The sequence below is a fragment of the Lepisma saccharinum genome, unplaced genomic scaffold, assembly GCF_977018435.1.
Source record: "Lepisma saccharinum unplaced genomic scaffold, izLepSacc3.1 HAP1_SCAFFOLD_540, whole genome shotgun sequence".
Lineage (NCBI taxonomy): Eukaryota > Metazoa > Arthropoda > Insecta > Zygentoma > Lepismatidae > Lepisma > Lepisma saccharinum.
In genome coordinates, this window is record NW_028143220.1 from 57,174 (window position 1) to 84,380 (window position 27,207).

The 27,207-nt window shown below is 39.5% G+C and overlaps 1 protein-coding gene across 1 annotated transcript in view; it reads left to right on the forward strand.

The window, feature by feature from the left end:
- LOC145983008 (uncharacterized) overlaps positions 1-25,684 on the forward strand; it is a 50,805-nt gene extending 25,121 nt beyond the window's left edge. The window contains exon 2 of the mRNA XM_083116288.1: positions 25,655-25,684. Within this exon, the coding sequence (XP_082972414.1) occupies positions 25,655-25,684 (30 nt within the window). The remainder of the gene's footprint in view (positions 1-25,654) is intronic.
- Positions 25,685-27,207: the final 1,523 nt, after the last annotated feature.

The window sequence follows — 27,207 nt, forward strand, 5'->3', positions numbered from 1 at the left end:
CGTGGTAGTCCCCGAGAGTTCGACAACCCAGTTCGTGCCACATGGACTGGGCGTGGTGGTATTCTTCGTCGGTGATGTTCGAGCCTCATAGCTGACTGTAGAACTTCGCCTGGGGAGGTAGCGACGTCTCCGCAAACTTGGTAGAGTCGATGACGTATTCGTAGGGGTAGACCCCTTTACGCCTGAAGAGACTGGCGTCCAAGTTTGGAAAATTCGCAGAGGTAATGAGCATTTGCCCATCGCTAAGCTTTTTCGCCAGAGCATCGAGGCTAGCCGAGAGGAACCTCAGGGAGTCGAGGAAGCGAAGCTCGACGGTAGAGCATAATCCTGGGATTTGAACCCATTTGCTCACACTGATGTAACGCTCCTCGTTCTCAGCAAGAACGTTGATTCGCATGTTGTCGTACCCAAGATGCTTGATCAGGTGGTGAAAGTCGTACCCCGAGCCATTGTGAAAAAACACAGGGATGAAGCGCGGGTCCCGGGCCAAGCAATTGCAGTCGTCGCACCAAGGACCAACATACCTACCGTTAAAATGATCGTGGTGATGGACTTTACGCTTGTTGATGCTAAACTCACAGGTGCACACTGGACAGGTAGTAGCCTCCTCGTGTCTATGTTGATCGTCGGGGGACAGTGGGAGCATAGACTTGGGGGTCAACAGCACCTTCCCTATCTCGATGGCCTCGACAACCATCCTCTCGAGGAAGTGTTTGGCTGCGTCGGGACCACGGTACACATAGGGCTCGGGGACGATGTGTTGATCTCGTCGCACCACAACATATGCGAAACTGGATGCCTCGTGGAGTTGGTAAGGGGTGGTGGAAGAAACTTCAGGATCGGGATCGCAAGTGGACAGGGGTTTGAGAAAAGCCTCGAAATCCGCGATGATAATAGCGGGGTGCTCCACCATGGCACCGTGCATGTGGAAACACTCTACGGCGCCAGGTTTGGGCAAGTCTGCCACCCCAGGCTCATTGGCTTTGCAGTAGAGCTTGTGGTTAGCGAGCTTCTCGGCAGCGATGTTGGGACCTCTGGTGCGGTGATAATTCTTCTGTTTTTGATTACGAAATGTAGACAAGCACCTGGGACAAACTTCTATGTGGGTTTTGTCTTTGCTCAGCTGGCTCGAAACAAGCCGAGAGAGGGAATGGATGAGGGTGTAGTGGTGTTGTGTCTCGTCCTTGATGAGCAGAAGATGAATTTCCTGCACACCATCGTCGTCTACGTCACTCACCCGGATGGGGTACACCACATTTTCGTCAGTGAGGCCATAAACATTGATGGCCAACCGAGGGTTGTGTGTGCGGGCCTCGAACTTGCGAATATCCCGAACCTTCACTGGGTAGTCGATCCCAGCCATCGCATCTTCCAGCTCTGGCTCGTAGTGTAGGTAGTGGTTAACTCAGTATGGGTGGTTTTTCCAGTGGACAGGGTGTAACGCTGCAAGCACACACCATACGAAGCACTTGGCGTCTCTGTTCTGGATGTTCAGGACGGCCTTTCTATCCACAATATCAGATGGTAAGGGGACGTAGCTGGAGGCGGAGAGAGGCACAAACTTGGAAAGTTTGACGCGCAGTTCGTGAGGCTTGCCACACAGCGAACCCCCCGAGCCCTCGGCTTCATGCTCCTCTTGCTTTGCCAGCAGCTCTTCGGCAAACTTGTTGTAGATTACCTCTAGGTTTTCGACATCCGCCAGATGCAGCGTCTTCGCCTTGGTGTTGTGGCAGAAGCTGTAAATTTCATCAGACGGCTTTTTGTACTGACAACGTAGCGATGCGTAGAATTTGACGGAGTGCGTTGCAAGCGCATCGCCGAGGACGGAAATAATTTGCGCTTGCACGTTCTCCAAAAAGCTACGCACATCGCATGAGCCCTCCGAAATAAAAGGAAAGTCCTCTAACGAACACTGGAAAGCAGACTGGTCTGCTTTTATCGCAGGCTTGACGCGTTTGGCGGGTGGTGCATTGATGGAGGCTGCTTCTGCCTTCCTCTTGGTTGAGCTGGTCGACGGTTGAGCCCCAGATGTACTTTTGCTTAAACAAGTAAGCTTATGTTTTTTGGCATACGCAATTGTGATGTGTTTATTGCATCCAGAACATAATTCGGTGGCAGCCAAATGCTTGCCTGGCCCGCAGGTGCGACAATGTCTTCCAAAATGCTTGCTTGATATAGTTTTTTCGCACACAGGGCAACTTTTCATGGAGCGCATTTTTTTTGGGGGTATGTTTATTTATATGTGATCTGTTGGTGGTAGAGTGTTTACAAAACAAAAATGCCTTATGAGAAAAATTTTGTAAGGTAATTCTAATTAGTGTTAATTCGAGGGGTTTATTTATATATGGGTGGCGTTGTCCTCCTCAAATATGTGCTTTAATCAACCCTATAAAAAAAATTAAAAAAATATATAAGAAAAATATGATTGTAGATAGAAAAAAAACACAATAAATATTGTATGCAATACGAAAATAATAAAGGCGCCAGCGCGCGCGCGTGTGGCACATCGTTCCCCCGAGAGAGGTTTACAAAGGTCACGATAGGTCTCTCTCTCTTTTACAGCAACGTTGGCATCTCTATTTTTTTAGTTGTAAGTGGGTTGCCAACACTAGTTAATAATGCTACACACACACGCACACACATACTATGCTGCCATCCATCTCTTTTACAGCAGTATATATTTGTTGCCGGCTCTCCTTGCCCAGTGTGTGTAGGTTGGCAAAAAATTGTTTTATGTACTGTGGCAAGCCTCAAGCAAACTTGCCAGTTGCTTTAGAGGTTACACCAAACAAAAAAAAAAGCTGTAGGTAGGTGTTGGCAACTGCCAGTTGTTTTAACTCTTCCCCCTCTCTCCTCTCTCTCGTAAAAAGCTATGACAATACCAGTAGGTTGACAAATTGCTTTATACACTATAAGCCAAGCCTCAAGCATTGCCAGCTCCTTGCTTTAGGTTAGGTTAGACCCAAAAATCTTGGTAACTTTTCGAGTAAGTTGGCAACACTACAAGGCAAGCCTCAGCAAAATTACCAGCTGTTTTAGGTTAGATTAGACCCAAAAACCTTGGTGATTTTTTCGAGTGAGGAGTTGGTAACACTGTTTGTGAGGTTAACATACATCCAAAAGGTTGCGTCAAGTTGGTAACACTGCGAGGTTAACATACACCCAAAAGGCTACGCCAAGTTGGCAACACTGCAAGGTTAACATACACCCAAAAGGCTACGCCGAGTTGGCAACACATATACACTCACACACAAAAAAGCTAAACAATTATACAGCGTAAAAAGCTACGCCGAGTTGGCAACACTGTGAGGTTAACATACACCCAAAAAGCTACGCCGAGTTGGCAACACTGTGAGGTTAACATACACCCAAAAAGCTACGCCGAGTTGGTAACACATATACACTCACACACAAAAAAGCTAAAAAATTATACAGCGTAAAAGGCTACGCCGAGTTGGCAACACTGTGAGGTTAACATACACCCAAAAGGCTACGCCTTGCCCGAGTTGGCAATACTGCAGAACAAGCCTCAAGCAGTATTGCCAGCTCCTTGCTTGAGGTTAGGTTAGACCCAAAAACAAACCTTGGTGATTTTTTCAAGTGAGGAGTTGGCCACACTGCGAGAAAAGCCTCAAGCAGTGTTGCCAGCTCCTTGCTTGAGGTTAGGTTATACCCAAAAACAAAAACCTTGGTGATTTTTTCAAGTGAGGAGTTGGTAACACTGCGAGCCTCACCGAGCCTCATTTTCGGGCTGGGAACCCGGCCACCTGCTCTACTCTCATTGTAGGTTAGTTTAGTGCATAAAACATCGTAAAATAAAAAATAGGTCAAGAACAAGTTGGCAACACTGCTTGAGGCTTGCTTTGCAGTGTTGCCAACTCTTTGCCTTAGGTTAGGTTAGACCCAAAAACCTTGGTGATTTTTTCGGGTAAGGAGTTGGCAACACTGCGAGCCCCACGGAGCCCCATTTTCGGGCTGTGAACCCGTGCACCTGCTCTACTAACAAATACTGTTAAAAATACTAACAAATAAACTAAAAGCCTAAAATGCAAAAAAATGTAAAATATAAAGTGTTTTCCGGTTCTAACTGAAAGGAAACGGACATGATATCAGGTTTAGCATTGTTTTTAAGGGTCATCAACGTCCGGACCCTAATTAGTAATTATGACCATTGAAAAAGTTGGAGGTAGCTTACTTAAAATTTTCTTGCTGAGGGATCGTATCGTCCCATATCTCCACTTCATAATAAAGAAAAACATCAAGTTCATATTTCGAAAATGACTTGGAGTTTTCCACCACGAAAATATGTTTTTCATAGTTTGAAGTTCGTTAGTATTATCTTTCAAGGTTTCCAATGTTTTAATTTCACACATATTTTATATTTCATACGTTCCTCTCTCTCTTTTCATACAGTGTTTGGGAAAAGCTGAAGTTTCTTGTCAAACGGGGTCTGACTCAAATGACTCCTTTTCACTCTCCTGTTCCTACTTTAAACAAACAACAAAATACTTCGTAACTAAACGATTGCTTGTTCAAAACACGGAATTTTTACACAATTTACAAAATATGACAAAACGCCAATAGACATGTTCATCATTGTCCCCTTTCAGCGATTCTCGATTTTATCTGAATTCGTTTCCTCATGAAACTTGCCATGAGGAAATTATAGCTATGACATTATGTGTGAATTGGTTTCTTCAAACTGGTAGCAAATTTTAACATGAGTTACCTGAAGAAGAGGTAACTTGCTTGATTCTTACGAGGGAGGTCGTAGGTTCGATTCCCCACCTTGACAGGTTTTTTTTCAGGAGTATATCGTTGGGTGTAAAGTTTATCCACCGTGCTAAGTTAACATTGGTATCTGGATTTCACGAGGTGAAAGGAAATAGTAAGATAAAGTTCTTTCGATGATAGGAGGAAGTCACATGCCACGTGGAATGCGCAGAATCAAGTTACATAGAGCTAAGTCTGTAATGGTGGTTTCGAATATTGCAAAGTTACTGTGGAAAGTTTGTTATATCTGATTGATATATATTATAAAATACATTATTGTATGTGGTGAACTAGCAGTTATGGCCAATGTACATAGTCTGTGCATAGCAACGATTATGCATCTTGTTTATGTGTATTATGGATGATTTAAGTTTTAATCATGTAATCCACCTTGTTACAAGTTTTAATATATTCATTATGAAGTTCCAATCTTGAGATAATTATTTCTGCTTATGTCATAAATATTAGGACATAACAAAATGGCGACGAGGATTAAAGAAGATAAATAATTACTACTGTAAGTAGAATTATAGTAATTAAGTCCAAGTGAGCCAATATGGAAAAACACATAAGTTTTATACCTGCATTTGAGGCTTACGACCCAAGCCAGGATATAAATTCGTATATTAAAAGATTCCAGGCTTTTGTTGAGGCTAACGATATACAAGAAAGGAAACGAGTGTTTACTCTTATTTCTGTAATCGGTAGTTTACCATATCAAGAGCTGGAACACAGATTAAGTCCAAAGGATCCACAAGATTGCACCTTGGAGGAACTCTTTGATACATTGCGAAAAATATATGCACCGCAGGTAAATAAATGGATTCAACGATTCGCTTTTATGCAAATAAAGCAAGAGCAAGGTGAGACAGCTACATCGTACATAAATCGTTTAAAAGTTGCTGCAATAACTTGTGAGTTTACAATAGATGAATTAGACACTCGTCTTAGAGAAAAACTTGTGTTTGGACTACCCGATAGTATACTAAAATATAGATTACTGTCAGACATGCCCAACACATTCGAAAAAGTTTGTGATGTAGTACTCCAACATGAGATAATACGCACAAATAAAAATAAAGTCAATCAAAATGCATTTTTGGTAGGTGAAAATAAACAAATACAAGGCTCACGTAGATTCGGTACAAACAATTTGTTTGCTAAAGCTCATTTTTCAAAGAATCAACAAGATAGAAGAGAATCAAGATTCGGAACAAATAATACATCCAAAGGCAAGACACAATCTAAATCCCATTCTGCATTTAGCCAAAAATTTGTATCACGGCAAAATCAGGCAAATGATATAAAATGTAAGCGCTGTGCAAGGTTAGGTTGTACATTCTAAGAGAACTGTCCTGCATTCAATGCTATTTGCAGTTTCTGTAAGAAGAAAGGGCATTTCTTGGCTGCATGTTTCGATAGAAATAGACAATGCAAGGAACCTGCAGTCAATTTATCTAGTATGTATAAAGGAAATTGTGAAATCAGGAACAGTAATTTGGATACCAAAGGTAATGGTTATGGAGAACGCAATTCTCAACTTAGCTTATTCTCTGTGCAAGAAGATAGTGCATATACTTTTTTAACTACAAACACGCAACAAATGTACAATAAAAAAGCAAACGAATCTATTTCTAATTTGCAACAAGCATCTGATCAGATTTCATTGAGAAATGAACATTTACCTTTGTACATTGATATTATAATACAAGACCAATCGTTAGAAGCTATTGTCGATTCTGGTAGTTTTGCTAATTTTATTTCAAAAGATTTGTTAACTAATATTATTGGCAACTTCACACTGAGTCCGCTATTAAATTCATATACGTCGATATCAGGTGAAAGATTGTGTTTATTAGGCCAATTAAACTTAAAACTTTACTATCATGGCAAAATGTACATGATGCCTTTTGTTGTTGGCGATAATATCAATACAAATATATTAATTGGCAGAGTTGGAATGAACATATTATTTGGTGATTGGCGCAGCAAACTTCTAAATGAGTTTCCTGAAACTGATTATGTTCAAAAGGAAGATTCTACACATGCATGCTTAGGTCTAGAATCAAAACATTCGCTACCAGATGCTTGTTCTAAAAATCAGCGTTCAAGCATAATGGATACTCCAAAGGTACATCAGCAAAGGATTGATGATATAGGTGAATGTTCACGAACATCAAATGTGCAAGGGCAAAATAGCAAAGCCATGATTATGAACAAACGTAAAGCCGACGTACATAATTCAAGTAATATAAAACAAATGAGCATTGAAGACTGTCGTTCACAATTACTGACATCTTTTGCGAATTGTTTAATGAGGATATTAGTACACCTATTAAAGATTTCAAGGTATCAATACCTTTACAGAAGAATGCTAGGCCTGTGTTCAGGAAAGCGTACAGAATAGCGTATTCATTACGAGATCAAATAAAACAAGAAATAGATAATATGTGTAAGCAGAATATTATAGCTCCTATAGAACATTCAGAATGGGCTAGTCCTATTGTGCCAGTTAAGAAATCAAATAATTCTATACGTATCTGTGTAGATTACTCGAAGACGGTCAATTTTCAAACCGATGGTTTAGTGTATCCTCTACCAGATTTTCCTGATATTTTACAAAAAGTTAAAATAGGAAAGTACTACACCAGGCTTGATTTACGTTCAGCATTTTTACAAGTTAGTTTGCATCCAGACTCACAAAACATATTGTGTTTAAATTATGATTCTCACTTGTACAGAATGCAACGTTTACCATTTGGTACAAATGTTTCGTCTCAGCTTTTCCAACAGGTAATTGATTCAATTTTAACAGGATTGGAAAGAGTTGCAGCACTTATTGATGATGTTATCATTTCTGGAGATAGTCTACAAGAATGTTTCCTAAGAACAAAACAAGTTCTGGAACGCTTTGAAGATTATAATGTTAAAGTCAATTTAAGTAAATCTGAATTCCTAGTGCAAGAAGTGATTTACTTAGGAAGACGTTTCACGGCAAATGGAATCACACCAACTGAAAAGCATGTGCGTGCTATTTTAGAAAGTCCAGAGCCAAAGGATAAGGTTCAGCTACAAAGTTTTTTAGGGATGGTTGCATTTCAAAGTCGTTTTCTACACAACTTGTCATCTACAATACCACACCTATATTGACTTCTGAGGAAAGGCGAAAAATGGTTGTGGTCTAATCAATGTGTATCGGAATTTAGGGCTGTTAAAGATAAGATTGTTCAGACACCTGCTATAATTCCTTTCGATCCTTCAAAAGAAATAATCCTAGAAACGGATAGTTCTTGCTACGGTGTTGGAGGACGATTAGGGCACAAGATAAATGGCGAACATCGAACAGTGGCGTGTTTTTCAGCTACACTTTCACCTGCTCAGAAGAATTACTGTCAGGGAGAAAGAGAGGCATTAGCCATTGTTTCGTCTGTGAAACATTTTTACTTATATCTGGCAGGTCAAAAATTTACAATATACACTGATTCAACGACTGCGAAATCATTGCTTGATTCGAATACACCAGTGCCAATGCAACACAATGCACGTTGGCAGAGATGGAAAATATTCATGGCATCTCTGAATTACGAAATAGTGTATTCTAAGAAGGTTCCAATAGCAGACGCTTTGTCAAGATTACCACTACCTGAAGAATTGCAATCAGATTTAGTTTTGACAGCGTATGCAGATTTAGAACAAAAGTTACAACCGTTACGCATATCTGAGATCAAGGAGCATACAAAAAGCGATGAATTGTTGTCTAAAATAACAATTTTCGTTAAGAATGGTTGGCCAAGAGGAATTGATCCACAAATCAATGAGGAAGCAGTAGCTTTATGGAAGAAACGTCTGGAACTGTCAACAGAAGATGGATTGTTGATGTGGGGAAATAGAATTGTATTGCCAGAGACACTGCGATGCAAGTTTCTCACTCAAATTCATGGTCTGCACAGTGGCGTAGTGAGATTAAAACAGATTTGCAGAGATTTAGTTTGGTGGCCTAAAATGACTTCTGACATTGAAAGTTTTGTTGCAAAATGTGATGCTTGTCAGACGAATGCAAGAGCTCCAGCAAAACGACAATTTACATCATGGACACCGACATCACAACCCATGGAACGTGTACATGTCGATCATTTCTATTTCAATGGTTATTTATTCCTGTTGTGTGTTGATGCTCACACGAAATTTTTGAATGTTTGGCAATGTTCTAATTTAACGGCTCAGGAAGCAATTAGACATTTAAAAAGCCAATTTTACATACTTGGTTCTCCAAAAGAGTTAGTCTCAGATAATGGACAACCCTTTGCAAGTGAACAATTTAAGATGTTCTGCCAACGGTTGGGCATTGAACTAAAGCATTCCTGCCCATATAAACCTTCGGGAAACGGGTTGGCTGAGAGAACAGTCAATACCGTGAAAAGGTATCTAGCCCTCATAGGAGATTTTCCAAAAGGGGATGTTAGAAAATTAAATACTGAAGTAGAATCACTACTGCGTACAGTAATACACTGGCATAACAACACTCCATTGCCATCAACTGGAACATCTCCAAGTTCATCAATGTTTTCTTACAACACTGCAAGTAATATAATCATTAAAGATGACACTAAAAATGTTCATTATGAATGTGAGAAATTTTCAATTGGAAGTAAAGTATATTATTACTGCCCTGAAAGAAAGATATATCGGAAAGGAGAGATTATTGAAAGATGCAGTTTTGCTGTGTATAAAGTAAGAGATGTAGAAAGTGGCAGATACAGAAATGTACACTATTCATTTTTAAAGATTCTTCATGAAACAGGAGGAGATTCAAATCAGTCAGAAATACACAAGGAATATGACGATAGTGCATATCACGCATATTTATATCCTCCGATTAAAAATGAAATGCATCGGCAGGAACTAAGAGACAGTGAAGAACACAATGCTCACAGTTCGTCTCCGAAGCAAGAAAGTAGATCATATTCGAAGGAAGCGAGCAGACTTGGTCCAGGTACAGGTTCGTCTTCGAAGGGAGGAAGTGATTTTGTAAGAAGGAAATCTCAAAGAGTAAAAAGGCCAAGAGCATTTTACCCCTCATAAGTTTGTTTTCTCTAGAAGGGGAGAAGATTGATATATATTATAAAATACATTATTGTATGTGGTGAACTAGCAGTTATGGCCAATGTACATAGTCTGTGCATAGCAACGATTATGCATCTTGTTTATGTGTATTATGGATGATTTAAGTTTTAATCATGTAATCCACCTTGTTACAAGTTTTAATATATTCATTATGAAGTTCCAATCTTGAGATAATTATGTATTTTGTAATATATATCAATCTTCTCCCCTTCCAGAGAAAACAAACTTATGAGGGGTAAAACACTCTTGGCCTTTTTACTCTTTCAGATTTCCTTCTTACAAAATCACTTCCTCCCTTCGAAGACAAACTTATTCCTGGACCAAGTCTGCTCGCTTCCTTCGAAATTGATCTATTTTCTTGCTTCGGAGACGAACTGTGAGCATTGTGTTCTTCACTGTTGCTTAGTTCCTGCCGATGCATTTCATTTTTAATCGGAGGATATAAATATGCATGATATGCACTATCGTCATATTCCTTGGGTATTTCTGACTGATTTGAATCTCCTCCTGTTTCATGAAGAATCTTTAAAAATGAATAGTGTACATTTCTGTATCTGCCACTTTCTATATCTCTTACTTTATACACAGCAAAACTGCATCTTCCAATAATCTCTCCTTTCCGATATATCTTTCTTTCAGGGCAGTAATAATATACGTTACTTCCAATTGAAAATTTCTCACATTCATAATGAACATTTTTAGTGTCATCTTTAATGATTATATTACTTGCAGTGTTGTAAGAAAACATTAATGAACTTGGAGATGTTCCAGTTGATGGCAATGGAGTATTGTTATGCCAGTGTATTACTGTACGTAGTAGTGATTCTACTTCAGTATTCAAATTTCTAACATCCCCTTTTGAAAAATCTCCTATGATGGTTAGATACCTTTTCACGGTATTGACTGTTCTCTCAGCCAACCCGTTTCCCGAAGGTTTATATGGGCAGGAATGCTTTAGTTCAATGCCCAACCTTTGGCAGGACATCTTAAATAGTTCACTTGCAAAGGGTTGTCCATTATCTGAGACTAACTCTTTTGGAGAACCAAGTATGTAAAATTGGCTTTTTAAATGTCTAATTGCTTCCTGAGCCGTTAAATTAGAACATTGCCAAACATTCAAAAATTTCGTGTGAGCATCAACACACAACAGGAATAAATAACCATTGAAATAGAAATGATCGACATGTACACGTTCCATGGGTTGTGATGTCGGTGTCCATGATGTAAATTGTCGTTTTGCTGGAGCTCTTGCATTCGTCTGACAAGCATCACATTTTGCAACAAAACTTTCAATGTCAGAAGTCATTTTAGGCCACCAAACTAAATCTCTGCAAATCTGTTTTAATCTCACTACGCCACTGTGAAGGCCATGAATTTGAGTCAGAAACTTGCATCGCAGTGTCTCTGGCAATACAATTCTATTTCCCCACATCAACAATCCATCTTCTGTTGATAGTTCCAGACGTTTCTTCCATAAAGCTACTGCTTCCTCATGGATTTGTGGATCAATTCCTCTTGGCCAACCATTCTTAACGTAAATTGTTATTTTAGACAACAATTCATCGCTTTTTGTATGCTCCTTGATCTCAGATATGCGTAACGGTTGTAACTTTTGTTCTAAATCTGCATACGCTGTCAAAACTAAATCTGATTGCAATTCTTCAGGTAGTGGTAATCTTGACAAAGCGTCTGCTATTGGAACCTTCTTAGAATACACTATTTCGTAATTCAGAGATGCCATGAATATTTTCCATCTCTGCCAACGTGCATTGTGTTGCATTGGCACTGGTGTATTCGAATCAAGCAATGATTTCGCAGTCGTTGAATCAGTGTATATTGTAAATTTTTGACCTGCCAGATATAAATAAAAATGTTTCACAGAAGAAACAATGGCTAATGCCTCTCTTTCTCCCTGACAGTAATTCTTCTGAGCAGGTGAAAGTGTAGCTGAAAAACACGCCACTGTTCGATGTTCGCCATCTATCTTGTGCCCTAATCGTCCTCCAACACCGTAGCAAGAACTATCAGTTTCTAGGATTATTTCTTTTGAAGGATCGAAAGGAATTATAGCAGGTGTCTGAACAATCTTATCTTTAACAGCCTTAAATTCCGATACACATTGATTAGACCACAACCATTTTTCGCCTTTCCTCAGAAGTCGATATAGGTGTGGTATTGTAGATGACAAGTTGTGTAGAAAACGACTTTGAAATGCAACCATCCCTAAAAAACTTTGTAGCTGAACCTTATCCTTTGGCTCTGGACTTTCTAAATAGCACGCACATGCTTTTCAGTTGGTGTGATTCCATTTCCCGTAAAACGTCTTCCTAAGTAAATCACTTCTTGCACTAGGAATTCAGATTTACTTAAATTGACTTTAACATTATAATCTTCAAAGCGTTCCAGAACGTGTTTTGTTCTTAGGAAACATTCTTGTAGACTATCTCCAGAAATGATAACATCATCAATAAATGCTGCAACTCTTTCCAATCCTGTTAAAATTGAATCAATTACCTGTTGGAAAAGCTGAGACGAAACATTTGTACCAAATGGTAAACGTTGCATTCTGTACAACTGAGAATCATAATTTAAACACAATATGTTTTGTGAGTCTGGATGCAAACTAACTTGTAAAAATGCTGAACGTAAATCAAGCCTGGTGTAGTACTTTCCTATTTTAACTTTTTGTAAAATATCAGGAAAATCTGGTAGAAGATACACTAAACCATCGGTTTGAAAATTGACCGTTTTCGAGTAATCTACACAGATACGTATAGAATCATTTGATTTCTTAACTGGCACAATAGGACTAGCCCATTCTGAATGTTCTATAGGAGCTATAATATTCTGCTTACACATATTATCTATTTCTTCTTTTATTTGATCTCGTAATGAATATGCTATTCTGTACGCTTTCCTGAACACAGGCCTAGCATTCTTCTGTAAAGGTATTGATACCTTGAATTCTTTAATAGGTGTACTAATATCCTCATTAAACAATTCTGCAAAAGATGTCAGTAATTGTGAACGACAGTCTTCAATGCTCATTTGTTTTATATTACTTGAATTATGTACGTCGGCTTTACGTTTGTTCATAATCATGGCTTTGCTATTTTGCCCTTGCACATTTGATGTTCGTGAACATTCACCTATATCATCAATCCTTTGCTGATGTACCTTTGGAGTATCCATTATGCTTGAACGCTGATTTTTCGAACAAGCATCTGGTAGCGAATCTTTTGATTCAAAACCTAAGCATGCATGTGTAGAATCTTCCTTTTGAACATAATCAGTTTCAGGAAACTCATTTAGAAGTTTGCTGCGCCAATCACCAAATAATATGTTCATTCCAACTCTACCAATTAATATATTTGTATTGATATTATCGCCAACAACAAAAGGCATCATGTATATTTTGCCATGATAGTAAAGTTTTAAGTTTAATTGGCCTAATAAACACAATCTTTCACCTGATATCGACGTATATGAATTTAATAGCGGACTCAGTGTGAAGTTGCCCATAATATTAGTTAACAAATCTTTTGAAATGAAATTAGCAAAACTACCAGAATCGACAATAGCTCCTAACGATTGGTCTTGTATTATAATATCAATGTACAAAGGTAAACGTTCATTTCTCAATGAAATCTGATCAGATGCTTGTTGCAAATTAGAAATAGATTTGTTTGCTTTTTTATTGTACATTTGTTGCGTGTTTGTAGTTAAAAAGGTATATGCACTATCTTCTTGCACAGAGAATAAGCTAAGTTGAGAATTGCGTTCTCCATAACCATTACCTTTGGTATCCAAATTACTGTTTCTCATTTCACAATTTCCTTTATAAATACTAGATAAATTGACTGCAGGTTCCTTCCATTGTTTATTTCTTTCGAAACATGCAGCCAAGAAATGTCGTTCCTTCTTACAGAAACTGCAAATAGCATTGAATGCAGGACAGTTCTCTTTGAATGTACAACCTAACCTTGCACAGCGCTTACATTTTATATCATTTGCCTGATTTTGCCGTGATACAAATTTTTGGCTCAATGCAGTATGGGGTTTAGATTGTGGCATGCCTTTGTATGCATTATTTGTTCCGAATCTTGATTCTCTTGTATCTTGTTGATTCTTTGAAAAATGAGCTTTAGCAAACGAATTGTTTGTACCGAACATACGTGAGCCTTGTATTTGTTTATTTTCACCTACCAAAAATGCATTTTGATTGACTTTATTTTTATTTGTGCGTATTATCTCATGTTGGAGTACTACATCAGAAACCTTTTCGAATGTGTTGGGCATGTCTGACAGTAATCTATCTTTTAGCATACTATCGGGTAGTCCAAACACAAGTTTTTCTCTAAGACGAGTGTCTAATTCATCTGTTGTAAATTCACAAGTTATTGCAGCAACTTTTAAACGATTTATGTACGATGTAGCTGTCTCACCTTGCTCTTGCTTTATTTGCATAAAAGCGAATCGTTGAATCCATTTATTAATCTGCCGTGCATATATTTTTCGCAATGTATCAAAGAGTTCCTCCAAGGTGCAATCTTGTGGATCCTTTGGACTTAATCTGTGTTCCAGCTCTTGATATGGTAAACTACCGATTACAGAAATAAGAGTAAACACTCGTTTCCTTTCTTGTATATCGTTAGCCTCAACAAAAGCCTGGAATCTTTTAATATACGAATTTATATCCTGGCTTGGGTCATAAGCCTCAAATGCAGGTATAAAACTTAAGTGTTTTTCCATACTGGCTCACTTGGACTTAATTACTATAATTCTACTTACAGTAGTAATTATTTATCTTCTTTAATCCTCGTCGCCATTTTGTTATGTCCTAATATTTATGACATAAACAGAAATAATTATCTCAAGATTGGAACTTCATAATTAATATATTAAAACTTGTGTTTCTGCTTATGTCATAAATATCTGAATTCGTTTCCTCATGAAACTTGCCATGAGGAAATTATAGCTATGACATTATGTGTGAATTGGTTTCTTCAAACTGGTAGCAAATTTTAACATGAGTTACCTGAAGAAGAGGTAACTTGCTTGATTCTTACGAGGGAGGTCGTAGGTTCGATTCCCCACCTAGACAGGTTTTTTTTCAGGAGTATATCGTTGGGTGTAAAGTTTATCCACCGTGCTAAGTTAACATTGGTATCTGGATTTCACGAGGTGAAAGGAAATAGTAAGATAAAGTTCTTTCGATGATAGGAGGAAGTCACATGCCACGTGGAATGCCAAGAATCAAGTTACATAGAGCTAAGTCTGTAATGGTGGTTTCGAATATTGCAAAGTTACTGTGGAAAGTTTGTTATATCTGATACTCGTACTTTCTGTTCAAAGAAGACAATCATTTTAGATACAAAGCAGTGAGGAATTAACGATCATTATGAGGTTTTGAATTTTTTGTTTGTCACTCACTATATAAATACTTGGGACGGCGTAGGTTCGAATCCGGCTCTGGTCGGAATTTATTCGGCCTACGTATAGGGCCGGTGGCAACCCACCATCGTGAGGAAATTGGGGAGCTCCGAGTGAGTGAGCGTAACCCGGTCGCGAAGTCCTACAACGGCTGGAGGTCGGTCGGACCGATCACCCGTTCCCCTAGTCTGGCTGCAGATATCCACGCCCCCTTGGTGGCTCGCGTGGGAGGGAGGCCAGCAGTCGGTAGGTAAGCCTTGGCCCGATATTGGGTTGTTGCGCTATTGGATTATTATTATTATATATAATACTTATTAGTAGTTTCTTATCGAACCGGCCTTCGTCGCAATAACAATTTATTTATGTTAATTAGCGATTTACTATTAGTTTTAGACGCATGGTAAGATGGTGGTGAGGGGATTGACAACAGTCATTACGAAGGAACGGACATAAAATTACCAATCTTAGCAATTTGAACTCGTTAAACGCTCTCCTTCGTTACAGTACTGCACTACATCACTACTTAACATAACTGTATATCTTTTTTGTCCTCCTCCGTAGTCGAGCGGGTTAAGGCGTTCACTCGTTCGCTGCGGGACGGCGTAGGTTCGAATCCGGCTCTGGTCGGAATTTATTCGGCCTGCGTATAGGGCCGGTGGCAACCCACCATCGTGAGGAACTTGGGGAGCTCCGAGTGAGTGAGCGTAATCCGGTCGAGAAGACCTACTATAACGGCTGGGGATACGTCGGGCTGACCCCCCGACTATTCCAATACTGGTTGAAGATCTCCACGCTTAGAGGTGACGAAGGAAAGCGTGGGAGGGAGATCGGCAGTCGGTAGGTATGCCTAGGCCCTTCATGGGCTGTTGCGCAACGGATTATATCTTTTTTAGTATATCGAAATCAAATAATCAATATTTTAGGTGTCAGTGAATAACAAACAATACAAAACTTAAATAACATTACATTTTGCATCCTGAATACATATATGTGATTTGTGAATTAATCATGATGTGTGTGTTAACACAACATATGAACATTAACTAAAAAGAAAAGTTTTAGCTTCAAATCCTGGGAATCTCCAACTTCTAAGGGGAAATATGCGCAGAAGGAACGTCCCTCAAGTGTGCATCGGATTCATTTTTTAAATATTCTAATATCAACGGTATCTGTTCAGCAAACAAAAAAAAAGAAAGAAAGAAAGAGGAGAGGGTGGGATTTGAACCCGCGACCTTTCACGCTTGACGAAAAATAAGAATAGCAGCGCCTAACCAACTGCTCTACGTTAACTTAATGACGTGATACCCTTAAAAACATGTTGACGTTTATGAATGTGTTTCAAGCACATTTTCTCGACAAGTCGTGAAAAATATATGTTTTTGAGAAGTGTTCGATATTATGCAAGGTATTGTAAATAAAATGTCGCATAAACTCCTCACAAATTTGCTTCTTTCTGCACAAACTTGATGGCAATTTCCTCCAGGTGGAGAAAAACTCTATTCAGTGTTTCAAACCCCCCAAATTTCAAGTCGAGCAAGCAGAATCGTAAATATCCTTCAAGGTTATTTTTCCAATTTATTATTTCTGTTTGATTGTGTATTATAATAGCGGTTTATAGTTTCTAAGTTCATGGAAAGTGTTAAATTGAAAACCTATCACCGCAGCGTTTTACGTCTAGTGGAAGGACCTACTCAAAGTTGGCTACTCTCACCTGGACTCGAAGTGCAATGTTGCTAAGTTTACGATTTCGGGACTTAGAATTCTTTCGGGGCGGTCAAATAAGATGTTGCGAAGTGTATCAAACAGGCCATGCACTTAAAGGAAGAAAGCCTTCGGTAAAGGAATTCTTCTCAATGGCCAAACGCGGGAGATGATTTGTTCTGTGGGCAAATATTTTGAGCAAGAGAAAAGCAATAGGGGTCCAATCTAAACGCGTGACAAATTTAGATACCTTTCAGCAAGACGCGTTTCGTCGCCATATTTACTCTTATTATAGGAGGAAAGATCATCCCACTGTTGGGAAACTGCGCGTTTCGTTGAAGGATTCTGGATTTTTTTTAAGGTGGGAAAACATCTTTAAGGACAGTCATAAAATCTCAGGGATTCTCATACAAAAAAATTAATGGAAGCAAAATAATGTAAAGTATGGAGGCATATGGGGATGTGGAGGTAGAGCTCCACACATTCTCGACTTCGACCTAGGCTATATTTTTGAGGTGATGAGGTGACGTGGTTCACCAACCGCCATTACCCCAGGTTTGCACCAGGTACTCACTTGGGCTGAGTCGACCCCGGAGCCGCTCGGGATATTTGAAAAAGTTCCACAAACCACCGCGGGTCTCCCGCGTGAAAGTCAGACGCCACACCAACTGGACTTTTGTGCTCTTCAGTTGCGGTATCATTGAAAAATACACGATGCAACAACGCATAGCAATTATTCGAATTTATTATCACAATTCGTGGTCAGTTCGACAGACATTTCGTGCATTGAGAGGAATTTATGGTCAACATAATCGATCGACAGGACAAACAAAACTGTAGGATTGGCAGATGAAAATCCGCAAGTGATTCTGGACGTACACCTTCATCCTAGGAAAGTGACTGTGTGGTGTGGTTTTAGGGCCATTGGCGTGATCGGGCCTTATTTTTTTGAGGACCAACATGGAAATCACGTGACTGTCAATGGGGAGCAATACAGGAATATGGTGGTGCAGTTTTTGTGGCCTAAACTGGCAAATCTTTATATGAACAATGTGTTTTTCCAACAACACGGTGAAACTTACCACACAGCTCGCCAAACAATATAATTATTGCAGGGAAAGTTCCCCGGACGAGTTCTGTCCAGAAAGGGTGATGTGAACCTGCTAACAAGATTATGTGACCTAACCCCTCTGGAATATTTTCAATGGGGTTATGTCAAACCTAAGGTCTACGAGACTAAGCCACGCACAGTTCGTGACCTGAAACGGAACATCGAACGAACCATTGAGAATATACCGCTCAATATGTGTGCAGACGTGCTGGAAAATTGGACATTCAGAATCCATTCCACCCACCCAAGCAGAGGAGGACATTTGAACGACATATCGTTCAAAACATAATGCCATTGTTTGCTCTTCAAAATAAATAATATATATATATATATATTATTATTATATATATATATGTCATTATCACTTGTGGTTTTCATTCTATCTAATTTTAAAGATCTGACATTCAAATTGGTAGACCCTATCCTAGGGAAATATGTTTGCAAAATAACGCAAAAATTAACGTTTAATTGAGATTAATGGAATGACTAGAATTTGAATAAAAAAACAATCAGGTTTATTGTTGGTTGTAGGATCAGGAAGGCAAAAATTGACATTTTTAAAAAAAGTCAGGAACAATAATAGAAATGTATCCTTAAGACAAGGAATTTATATTTACAAAATTTAATAGAATGATATAGAACTTTCAGATTCTATTCCGAAAACATTTTGGAAAATTTGTAATAAAATACATCTGAAAAGAAGCCGCGTCAGGTTTTTTTTAATGTATTGTTTGATATTTTTTAGAAACATATTTGAATACAAATAAATGCTAATACAAGGTTCATTCAATAAATAACCGGAAATATTTTTTTTACAGAATCTATTATTCGAATGGAATACAACACATGATAATTATTCAACGTAGTCCCCTATAGTTCAATGTACCTGCGCCAGCGCTCCACAAGCCTCCCAATTCCACGTGCAAAGAATTATTTTGGGCATGTGCGTAACCAGTCATGCACTGCTGCTTGGACTTCCTCATCATCCTCTAACCTTGAGCCACTAAGAGCGTCTTTAGGTGGGCCAAAAATGTGATAATCTGAAGGTGCCAGATCTGGGGAATACGGGGGGTGGGGTAAGCAGATGAACTTTAGGTCATTGATGGTAGCTAATGTGACTCTAGCAGTGTGTGGTTTGGCGTTGTCATGCAGTAACAGGACCCCACTAGACACCAGACCACGTCGCTTCTTCAAAATTGCTAGTTTCAAATTTTCACACATAACGTTTGCTTATGTCACATTGACAATACGGTGAAGAAATGCCTCCCCTTCAGCCTCGTACTGTCGCAAAAGCTCCCCGAACACATCCATTTCTTTCATTTCTGGTGTCAAATGGTTTGGAACCCACCTCACACACACTTTCTTGAACATCAGTACGTCATGAACAATGTGGTGGGCTGATCCGACACTAACGTTCATCTTTTATGCAATCTCACTCACCGTAATACGCCTGTTTTTCCGTATCAACTCGTCAACTCTCGCAATGTTGTTCTCCGTGAATGCAGAGACAGAGCGCCCTGGACATGGCGAATCTTGAACACTTGTTACACCCTGTTTGAACTTCTCTGCCCACTCGTACACTTGTGTTCGACTCAAACAGCTTTCACCATATTGCACTGCATTCCGACGGTGAATTTCGATTGGTTTCAACTCTTCAGCTAACAGAAATCTAATGACACTTCGCTGCTCCAAGTTAGTGCAAACCTGCAAGGGTGCGGCCATCTTGTTTTGTGCTGATTCCCAGCACCCCGTTCGCGAGGCAGGCGTCCCAGGTCATCTGTTAATATTTCTAGGACGCCACCACAAAATAACAGAGAAACACCACACCAAACATGGTCGTATTTTCGATTTTTTACACCAATTTACCGGTTATATATTGAATGTACCTTCTATGATCAACGAATTGTTATATTCTTACTGCTGCCTTTCTTCATCTCAAGTTATTGAAAATGTGAAATGATTTATCAAAGTTAAATTTACGTGTATACGAGTTCATTGTAAAGCCTGTACACTTTTATTAATTACATGGGAACAAAAAGACTTACCGGAAGTCCACATCCGCATTTCTGCAACAGCTTGTTGCAAACATCCAAAGAGAGCTTCATGTTTAAAGTTATGATCCACATGAAAAGTAAAAGAGTCCCAACCTCAAGGGGCCATCCATTCATAAACGGCATTAGTAGTTTCGTAAATGACTTCCTGTAAACAAAAAGTCAATTAAATAGGGAAATGTGGCCTTTTGAAATTAAGCCAAGGGAAATATTTCTGAAATCTTAATTTTTAATGCTTGTATCATAGATGGTCTCGGCTCGAGTTAGCGTATCTTTGTCTTTACGCAGTATGGAACTAAACAAGATATTGACCGACATGTAGTGAAGATAATTTATTAAAAAGTTAATCTTACAGGATAAGAATAAGCAGGTACCAAAAAGATAGACACTACACTGTTAAAAATGGCCGTAACTTTACATTGATTACTCCGTAAAACTCACAGGTTATTCACCGTATACCGTAGATTCATTATACAGAATTTTAAGAGAAAGTTGAAGGCAGTGAATCCAACTTCTCTTTTACAAATACTGTATGCAATAAGAAATTAATGTATTAACACAATATTTAAATGTTATAAAACATTTATCAGTGCCGTGAATAGTTATGATTGATCCTATATATAGGAAAACATATGATCGTGTGGGTGGGGAGTAATATTTGAAATCGCTATGTACGTACCGTACAAACACCCGATTGTTTAGATTAAGGGATCGTTGATAGGCTATGTGAAGCCTGATATTCGAAGCTAATTGGCTGCAAGAGGTGTATCGTAAGAGGGGGTATAGCTCTGAGAAGCTACGTCTGCACTTATCCAAGCAAGGGGGGCTAGCCCCTTGAGATAAGAACAACACTCACGATTAACTTTAAACACTACAATTGACTGGTGTGGCAGGGGTGTGAGAGAATTAAAGACAAGGATAGAGGAACGTTTGTTACCTGTAGATCTCGAAGTGACGATCAACTCGCTGGTTCGTTGATGAAACTCTGATGAACTCTCCTGAAATAAAGCTCATTTCCGATAGTGTACTACTCCTCGCTGTTAACTCCTTTTGTAACGTTTGGTAATCCGACTTTAAGTCGGAGGCAACAACTATTCACGCCATAACTTTCTTAGTTCAACAACTTGTATAATTCCGAGGCACTGAATGTGGACGCGATAGATTTCAGATACCGACTGTTTGAAGAAATATTCTCCCGAGCTGTTTAAACGAAATTCGAACTTCGGCCGTTGAGAGACCGCGTCTCTCAATAACGGTGCTTTCAGCGTAAAGCTGTGTTTGCAGTGTCTTTTTTGCGATTCCGGATGAATTCGTATCATATTTTTACATCTGCTGAAGATCGCAGGTGGCATTTGCTTGAAAGAAGCTCTTTCCAGCTTCTTTCATACTCGGACCCTTTTTATGAAATGATTAGACTATCGGACTATGGCGCCCGGGGTCCCGGTTTCGAGTCATGCCTTCGGCATGATACGACACACCTACCTGGGGCAAGAAATTAGATTCACGCAGGGAAGTTAATTTTTTGTAACGCGAGCCCGACCATACCAGTCAATTCTAGAAGACAATTTATTTATGCCAACCCCCAAAAAAAGACTATTATACAAGGGTAGGTGAAAGGAAAAATAAATTTTACACACATCCAAAAATCATGCACTTAAATATCTAAACATGCTGGATTGTAAACAACATTGATGGTAAGCGTACTACGCGAGTTCAGCTGATGCTGACTCGCCATTTCTCATGGTGTTACCGTAGCAGTGTTTATCACGTACGCACGGAGCACACACAAACACTGTAGCACACGTATGAAGAAAAAAGCATCTTCGCTTCCTGGAAAGGTCAGTTCCTTTGCGTATAGTTCAGGAAACGCGGAATATGTTTATACACTTTCAACTGTTTAGACAATTCCTGTAAGTTATTAAAAAAAACTTGGGAAGCAGTCCCAAGAAAAAAATGGCATGCAATTTATACAGCAGGATCAACCTGAAGGGTTCACAAGTACAAACATTCAAAATTATATACCAGAAATTTAAAATTGCGATATGATATGTACATCCATGGGGCGTTCCGCCCCCAAACTATTGTCTGTTTAATTAATACACATAATTTGAAAAAAATAATAACTAGTGGCAGAAATTGAGGTAGAAAATAATGTAAGTCTTTCTGCCGGTCTGAAAGAAAAACTGTTTCCCGAAGTTACACTTCAAGATTGTGTTTTGGACATGGAGTACTGGCTGAAGATGTTGGTTGGCCAGAGAAACAGAAAAAAAATACACTTAGTTCGCGTTCTTTATGTCGCTGAAGGATACTTCATTAGCAATCGCGATGGCGAGCGTTCATTGCTAACGAAGATCTGCGAACTGTTCTTGAAGATCCGGCGACGAGTTTTGAACCGGGAACACATGGAACACACGCGGACACACGCGCAGATGAGATATACCGGAAACTAGAAACAAGTTTATCCAATGAGTCCGAAAAAGTCACCGAAGGGCTATTCCTGGACGAAGGAGAACACACTGGCACTTTGTGCGAGGGATAAAGTTCTGGCTGGCGAACAGTGGGAGTCCAGAAGGAATAGACACACGAAAACGGCACTGGTAGAGCGTCGATTTTCACGTATTTCGGTGATTGGACCCAAACACACGACGCGCGCGATGTATGTTGGGCAAGCCTGGAACCACACGAACATGTGTGAAGAATCCATGCCATCTTTAGTGGGGGATGACACTGTCGACTGCAGACTGGGTGCTTTCCTGGGGGTTAAGGGTGAGCACTGGACGACGCACTCGGAGGTGAGATGAGTTGCGGAGATGGGGCACTGGGCCAAATAGTGAAGACTCGAAGGGGGGGGGGGGGACGTGAGTGGACTGACGGACAGAGGCGGCAACATGAATCCTGAAGTGTGACGCTGGCACAGGGGCCTGGCGTAGACTTCGTTGGTGTTTCTGGTCACGAAACTGATGACACTGGGGGGGGGGAGGGAAGCATCTGGTAAGTAATGCTCATCCCCATTTTAAAAGCTGAAGGGGGTCGGGGAAACTCCGCTCTCCAAACTGATGAATCCTGATGGGAGTTCTGGTGAGGGCTGCCCACCAACACTGATGACTTCTATAAGGTGCTGATCACTAATTATTATGAGTCGTTGGGGGTTGGGGTGCACTGCTGTACACGAACAACTTCTGGTGATCGCGGGTCGCAAGAATGGTAGTTCCAGTAGGGAGGGGGTGCACTTTTGTCCTGGAGGGGATGAACATCTGGAAGATGCTGATCCGGAACATGATGTTTCCTGGGGATGCTGGATCCATCTGATGCGGTGTCTGCGTCAAACTGCAGCAACAGTCCTTGCTGGGCTGAGACGAACGGTGCGAAAAGGTAGGGTAAGGGGCAGCTGAAAAATGAAAAGGAAAACCAGACCAGATCGTTTAAAAAAAGGAGGGGGTAAACTGAAACGGTACTTCTTGAATAAATCCAAAATATCGCGATTGAAGCAAAATCAAGGAAATGTAATTAAACAAAAAACAATTACAAAAAATGCGAGGAATATGGGGGGGGTTAAGTTAAAAAGTTAGGTAAAGTAAAGTGTTCCCCTGTGCATAGCACCACGCCATGAAGGCGTATAGGGGGTAACGCCCCACACTTTCTTGATCCGGTCGTGAGTGGGGGTTTAACTGGTTAAATTGGGGACGGGTGACCGTGGCTAGAACGATAATAGTAATAATAATAATAATAAAAATAATAAATTGATAAAGGACGTTATCTTCCCGTGGGGGGGAGGGCCTCTCCGATGGCGCAGTGGTAGCGTCGCCGCCTTGTAATCAAGAGGTCCCGTTACCCTGTGGAGGCACATAGTGGTTTGCATTCCACTTTAAACTGTAGGTCCAGTCCCGATTAGCCTTACTGTGCATAAGGTACTTAAACACTAAATCAACCAACCTTCCCGCGGGTGGTGACGATCTTGCAACAAATGAAATGTCCCGTCCTCTAGTCAACGTTGACGGCATTGGAGGGGAGAAAGTAATTACGTTATTGCGCAAGAGAAACAAATTAACTAAAATAAAAAAAGATGGCGTAAATACGAATAAAAGCGGGGTTCGAAAATGAATCGGAAACACAAGGGCAATAAGGTATTGCATATGACCTATCAAGGCGGCGTAAAAGCTATGTGTAGTAAGATTCCTTGCGATTAGGCAAAGGTATCGTTTCAAACTACGATTTATTTCGAGAATGTAACCGGTTGTAGGTCCCAGTACGGGCGAGCATACGCAATAAACGAAGGAAAATGTAATTAATGTTCATAAGATGATGCCCCTTAAAATAAATATATTAGGGAATACATTTCTGTAACATTGTTCTAAAACGCGAGAATTTATTGTGGCTGAATTGAAAGCATAAGTGGAATATATCAATTACAGGTATTAAATTAAATGTGTCGAGAATTAAATTAAGGAAAATAAGTGGCTGCTTGCCAACGGAAGGGAGTGAGGAAGTTATAAATAACTGAAAAATAATTGAATCGGTACCGCCGAAAGGCGGATATTGTCGTCGTTGTTAGCGAAGGTAATTGTTTTCTGACTGCCGCTGAGAGGATTAACCTAAACGTAAATTCCCTGGTATTAACGTAATAAAATTCGGAAGGAAAATGGCTGAGCACTGTAGGGCCCAGTCCCTTTTTTATTAATAACCCTTAAAAAAGTGTCACTTATCAAGTGAAAAAACGGCTTTCAAATGTCAAGGGATACATCGATAGGCTGACGTAAATGTTAGAATGTAATGTTGGAAGTAAAGCACCATTCAACGAGACGAAATTTTAAAAACCCAATGTGGAATATTCGCTTCTATGAATTTTTATTTAAGTTAAAAAAAACTAGGTCCTAAGGAGGTGAAAGGATAGAAATGTGTGCCCTTGTTTGCGGCTAGCAATTATTATGGAACCTTGCATAGGAGGGTACAGAATACAGATCTTCGTGCAGGATTCACGGCTCTGGCAAAGTAATTTGAGTCCTGTGTTTCCTGAATTCCTCGGCGGAACGTGATATTCCCAGGCGCATGCGAGGTCCGAAGTCTACTGGCGACATTTCATGCGCAACTTGTCTCGCGAAATTTTTCGTTCTTAGGATTGGAAACCAGAGCGTTAGGGCAGCCAACACTAAATTGTAATGCAGGGAGCTGATTGGAATTGGAGCAAAGGTCAGTTACTGAGAGAAGCAGCTCAGAGAAATAGAACGTGCGAAATAACGGTGATACGCCTTGTTTATTTTGGCCATATGTAATGTTTTATTTGTTTTCTGTTAATTTTACAGAAATCTGTTTGATTTATTTGTTAGTTTCAATACTGTTGTTTGTGTTGATTAAATTTGTAATTTTTGCTATATATTTGTTGCACGCAATATCGGAAGCGGAAGTCACTTCCGGTTTATAAACATTTGTAGAATTGTCCAATCTTTTATTGATTCCGTTGCAGGGACAACAGTACGTGGAAAGGAAAAAGTAAGTTGAGTTGCTTGAGATGATGTTAAATTTGTGAAAAACACTGTTATAAAGGAAAAGCTTCAGCTTAATTGAAATGTGTTTGTATTTTTGAATATCTTTGTGTTATTATGCAGTGATTGTTTAAAGATGAAATGTGTTATTACATTTGTAAAATGACAAGAAGCTATTTCTTTTTCAAATCGTTACGTCTTGAGAATGCTCAGTGTAGCATAACACTAAGGAGAGTCTGATAACTCCGCCGCACCGGGAGATTAGGTAGCTACCGTGACGTAGTGGTCGAGTGGCGAACACCAGAAAGGAATGTCACAGGTAAATTTGGCGACCAACGTGAAGGCATCGATGATGTAAAAGGATAAATGTAACTCTTAATTGTGTGACAAAGAACGTGGGTTTTGTGGAGTGTGAAGTCATGAGGAAATTGTCGAGCGTTACAAAGTCTGATAACACATAGATGTAAGTTCATGTGATTTTGCAGTGATGTCAAGGAATGAGTAAAACAATTTTGAGAAGCCAGAGCAATATGAAAATGGATAAATTGAGTTGTTGTGATGATAAAGATAAGCTCTTGGACGAAATAGTAAAGTGCAGGAAATGCGAGGCATACTTCCATTTAGGGTGTACAAATTTGCCAATAGCCAGAGATTTTCTTTCTGATGGTGACTTGGTTTGTAAAAATTGTAAGTCTTATAGTGCAACTTTTAATAAACTACTTTGTGGCTGGTTATGGAGAATTGAAGAAGGAAGGAAAGAACATCAGAATGAAATGATAAAGAGGTTTGAGAAAATTGAAGAAGGAAGGAAAGAAGTTCAGAAAGAAATGATAAAAAGGTTTGAGAAAATTGAGGAAGGAAGGAAAGAAGATCAGAGAGAAATGATAAAGAGGTTTGAGAAAATGGAAGATTTTTGAAGATGGAAGAAACGAAACTAAAGTAGATTTCAGAAACTTAGAGGAGGTATTTAGGAATGATAAGGAGGAAATGATGACAAGAATGAAAGCAGACCAAGAAGATTTGATGAAGAAGATTGAGGATGAACGGAAAGATGATAAAAATGAAATGATGAAAGTAATAGAAGATAGAAGACAAGAAAGCAAAGAAGAATTGGAAGTGGTGCAATGTGATTTGTTAAAACAAATTGATGAAGGAAGAGATTCACTAAATAAGATAGCAGAAGTCAGGGAAGTAGATAGAAGAAAAGTAATGAATGAATTAGACACCGTAAAGGCAAGGATAGAATCCGTTGTAGATCAGCAAAGTACTTCAAGGAATTTGTGGATGCAAGACAATGAGAAGCGAAGTAAAGAAATTAACCAGAAGTTCTATTTTATCGAGGAATTCCTTGTAGTGAAGTTGGAACGATTACATTTAGAATCTTTGCAAGGAAATCCAGAAATGACTGTTAGAAATACTGGCAGATCTGTGGAAAATATTCGATGATTGAAAGGTGATAATGACCCTTTGTTTTCCGGTATATCATCAACAAAATCTGTATCTTCTGATGAATTGTTGAATAAAAGGAACCGTA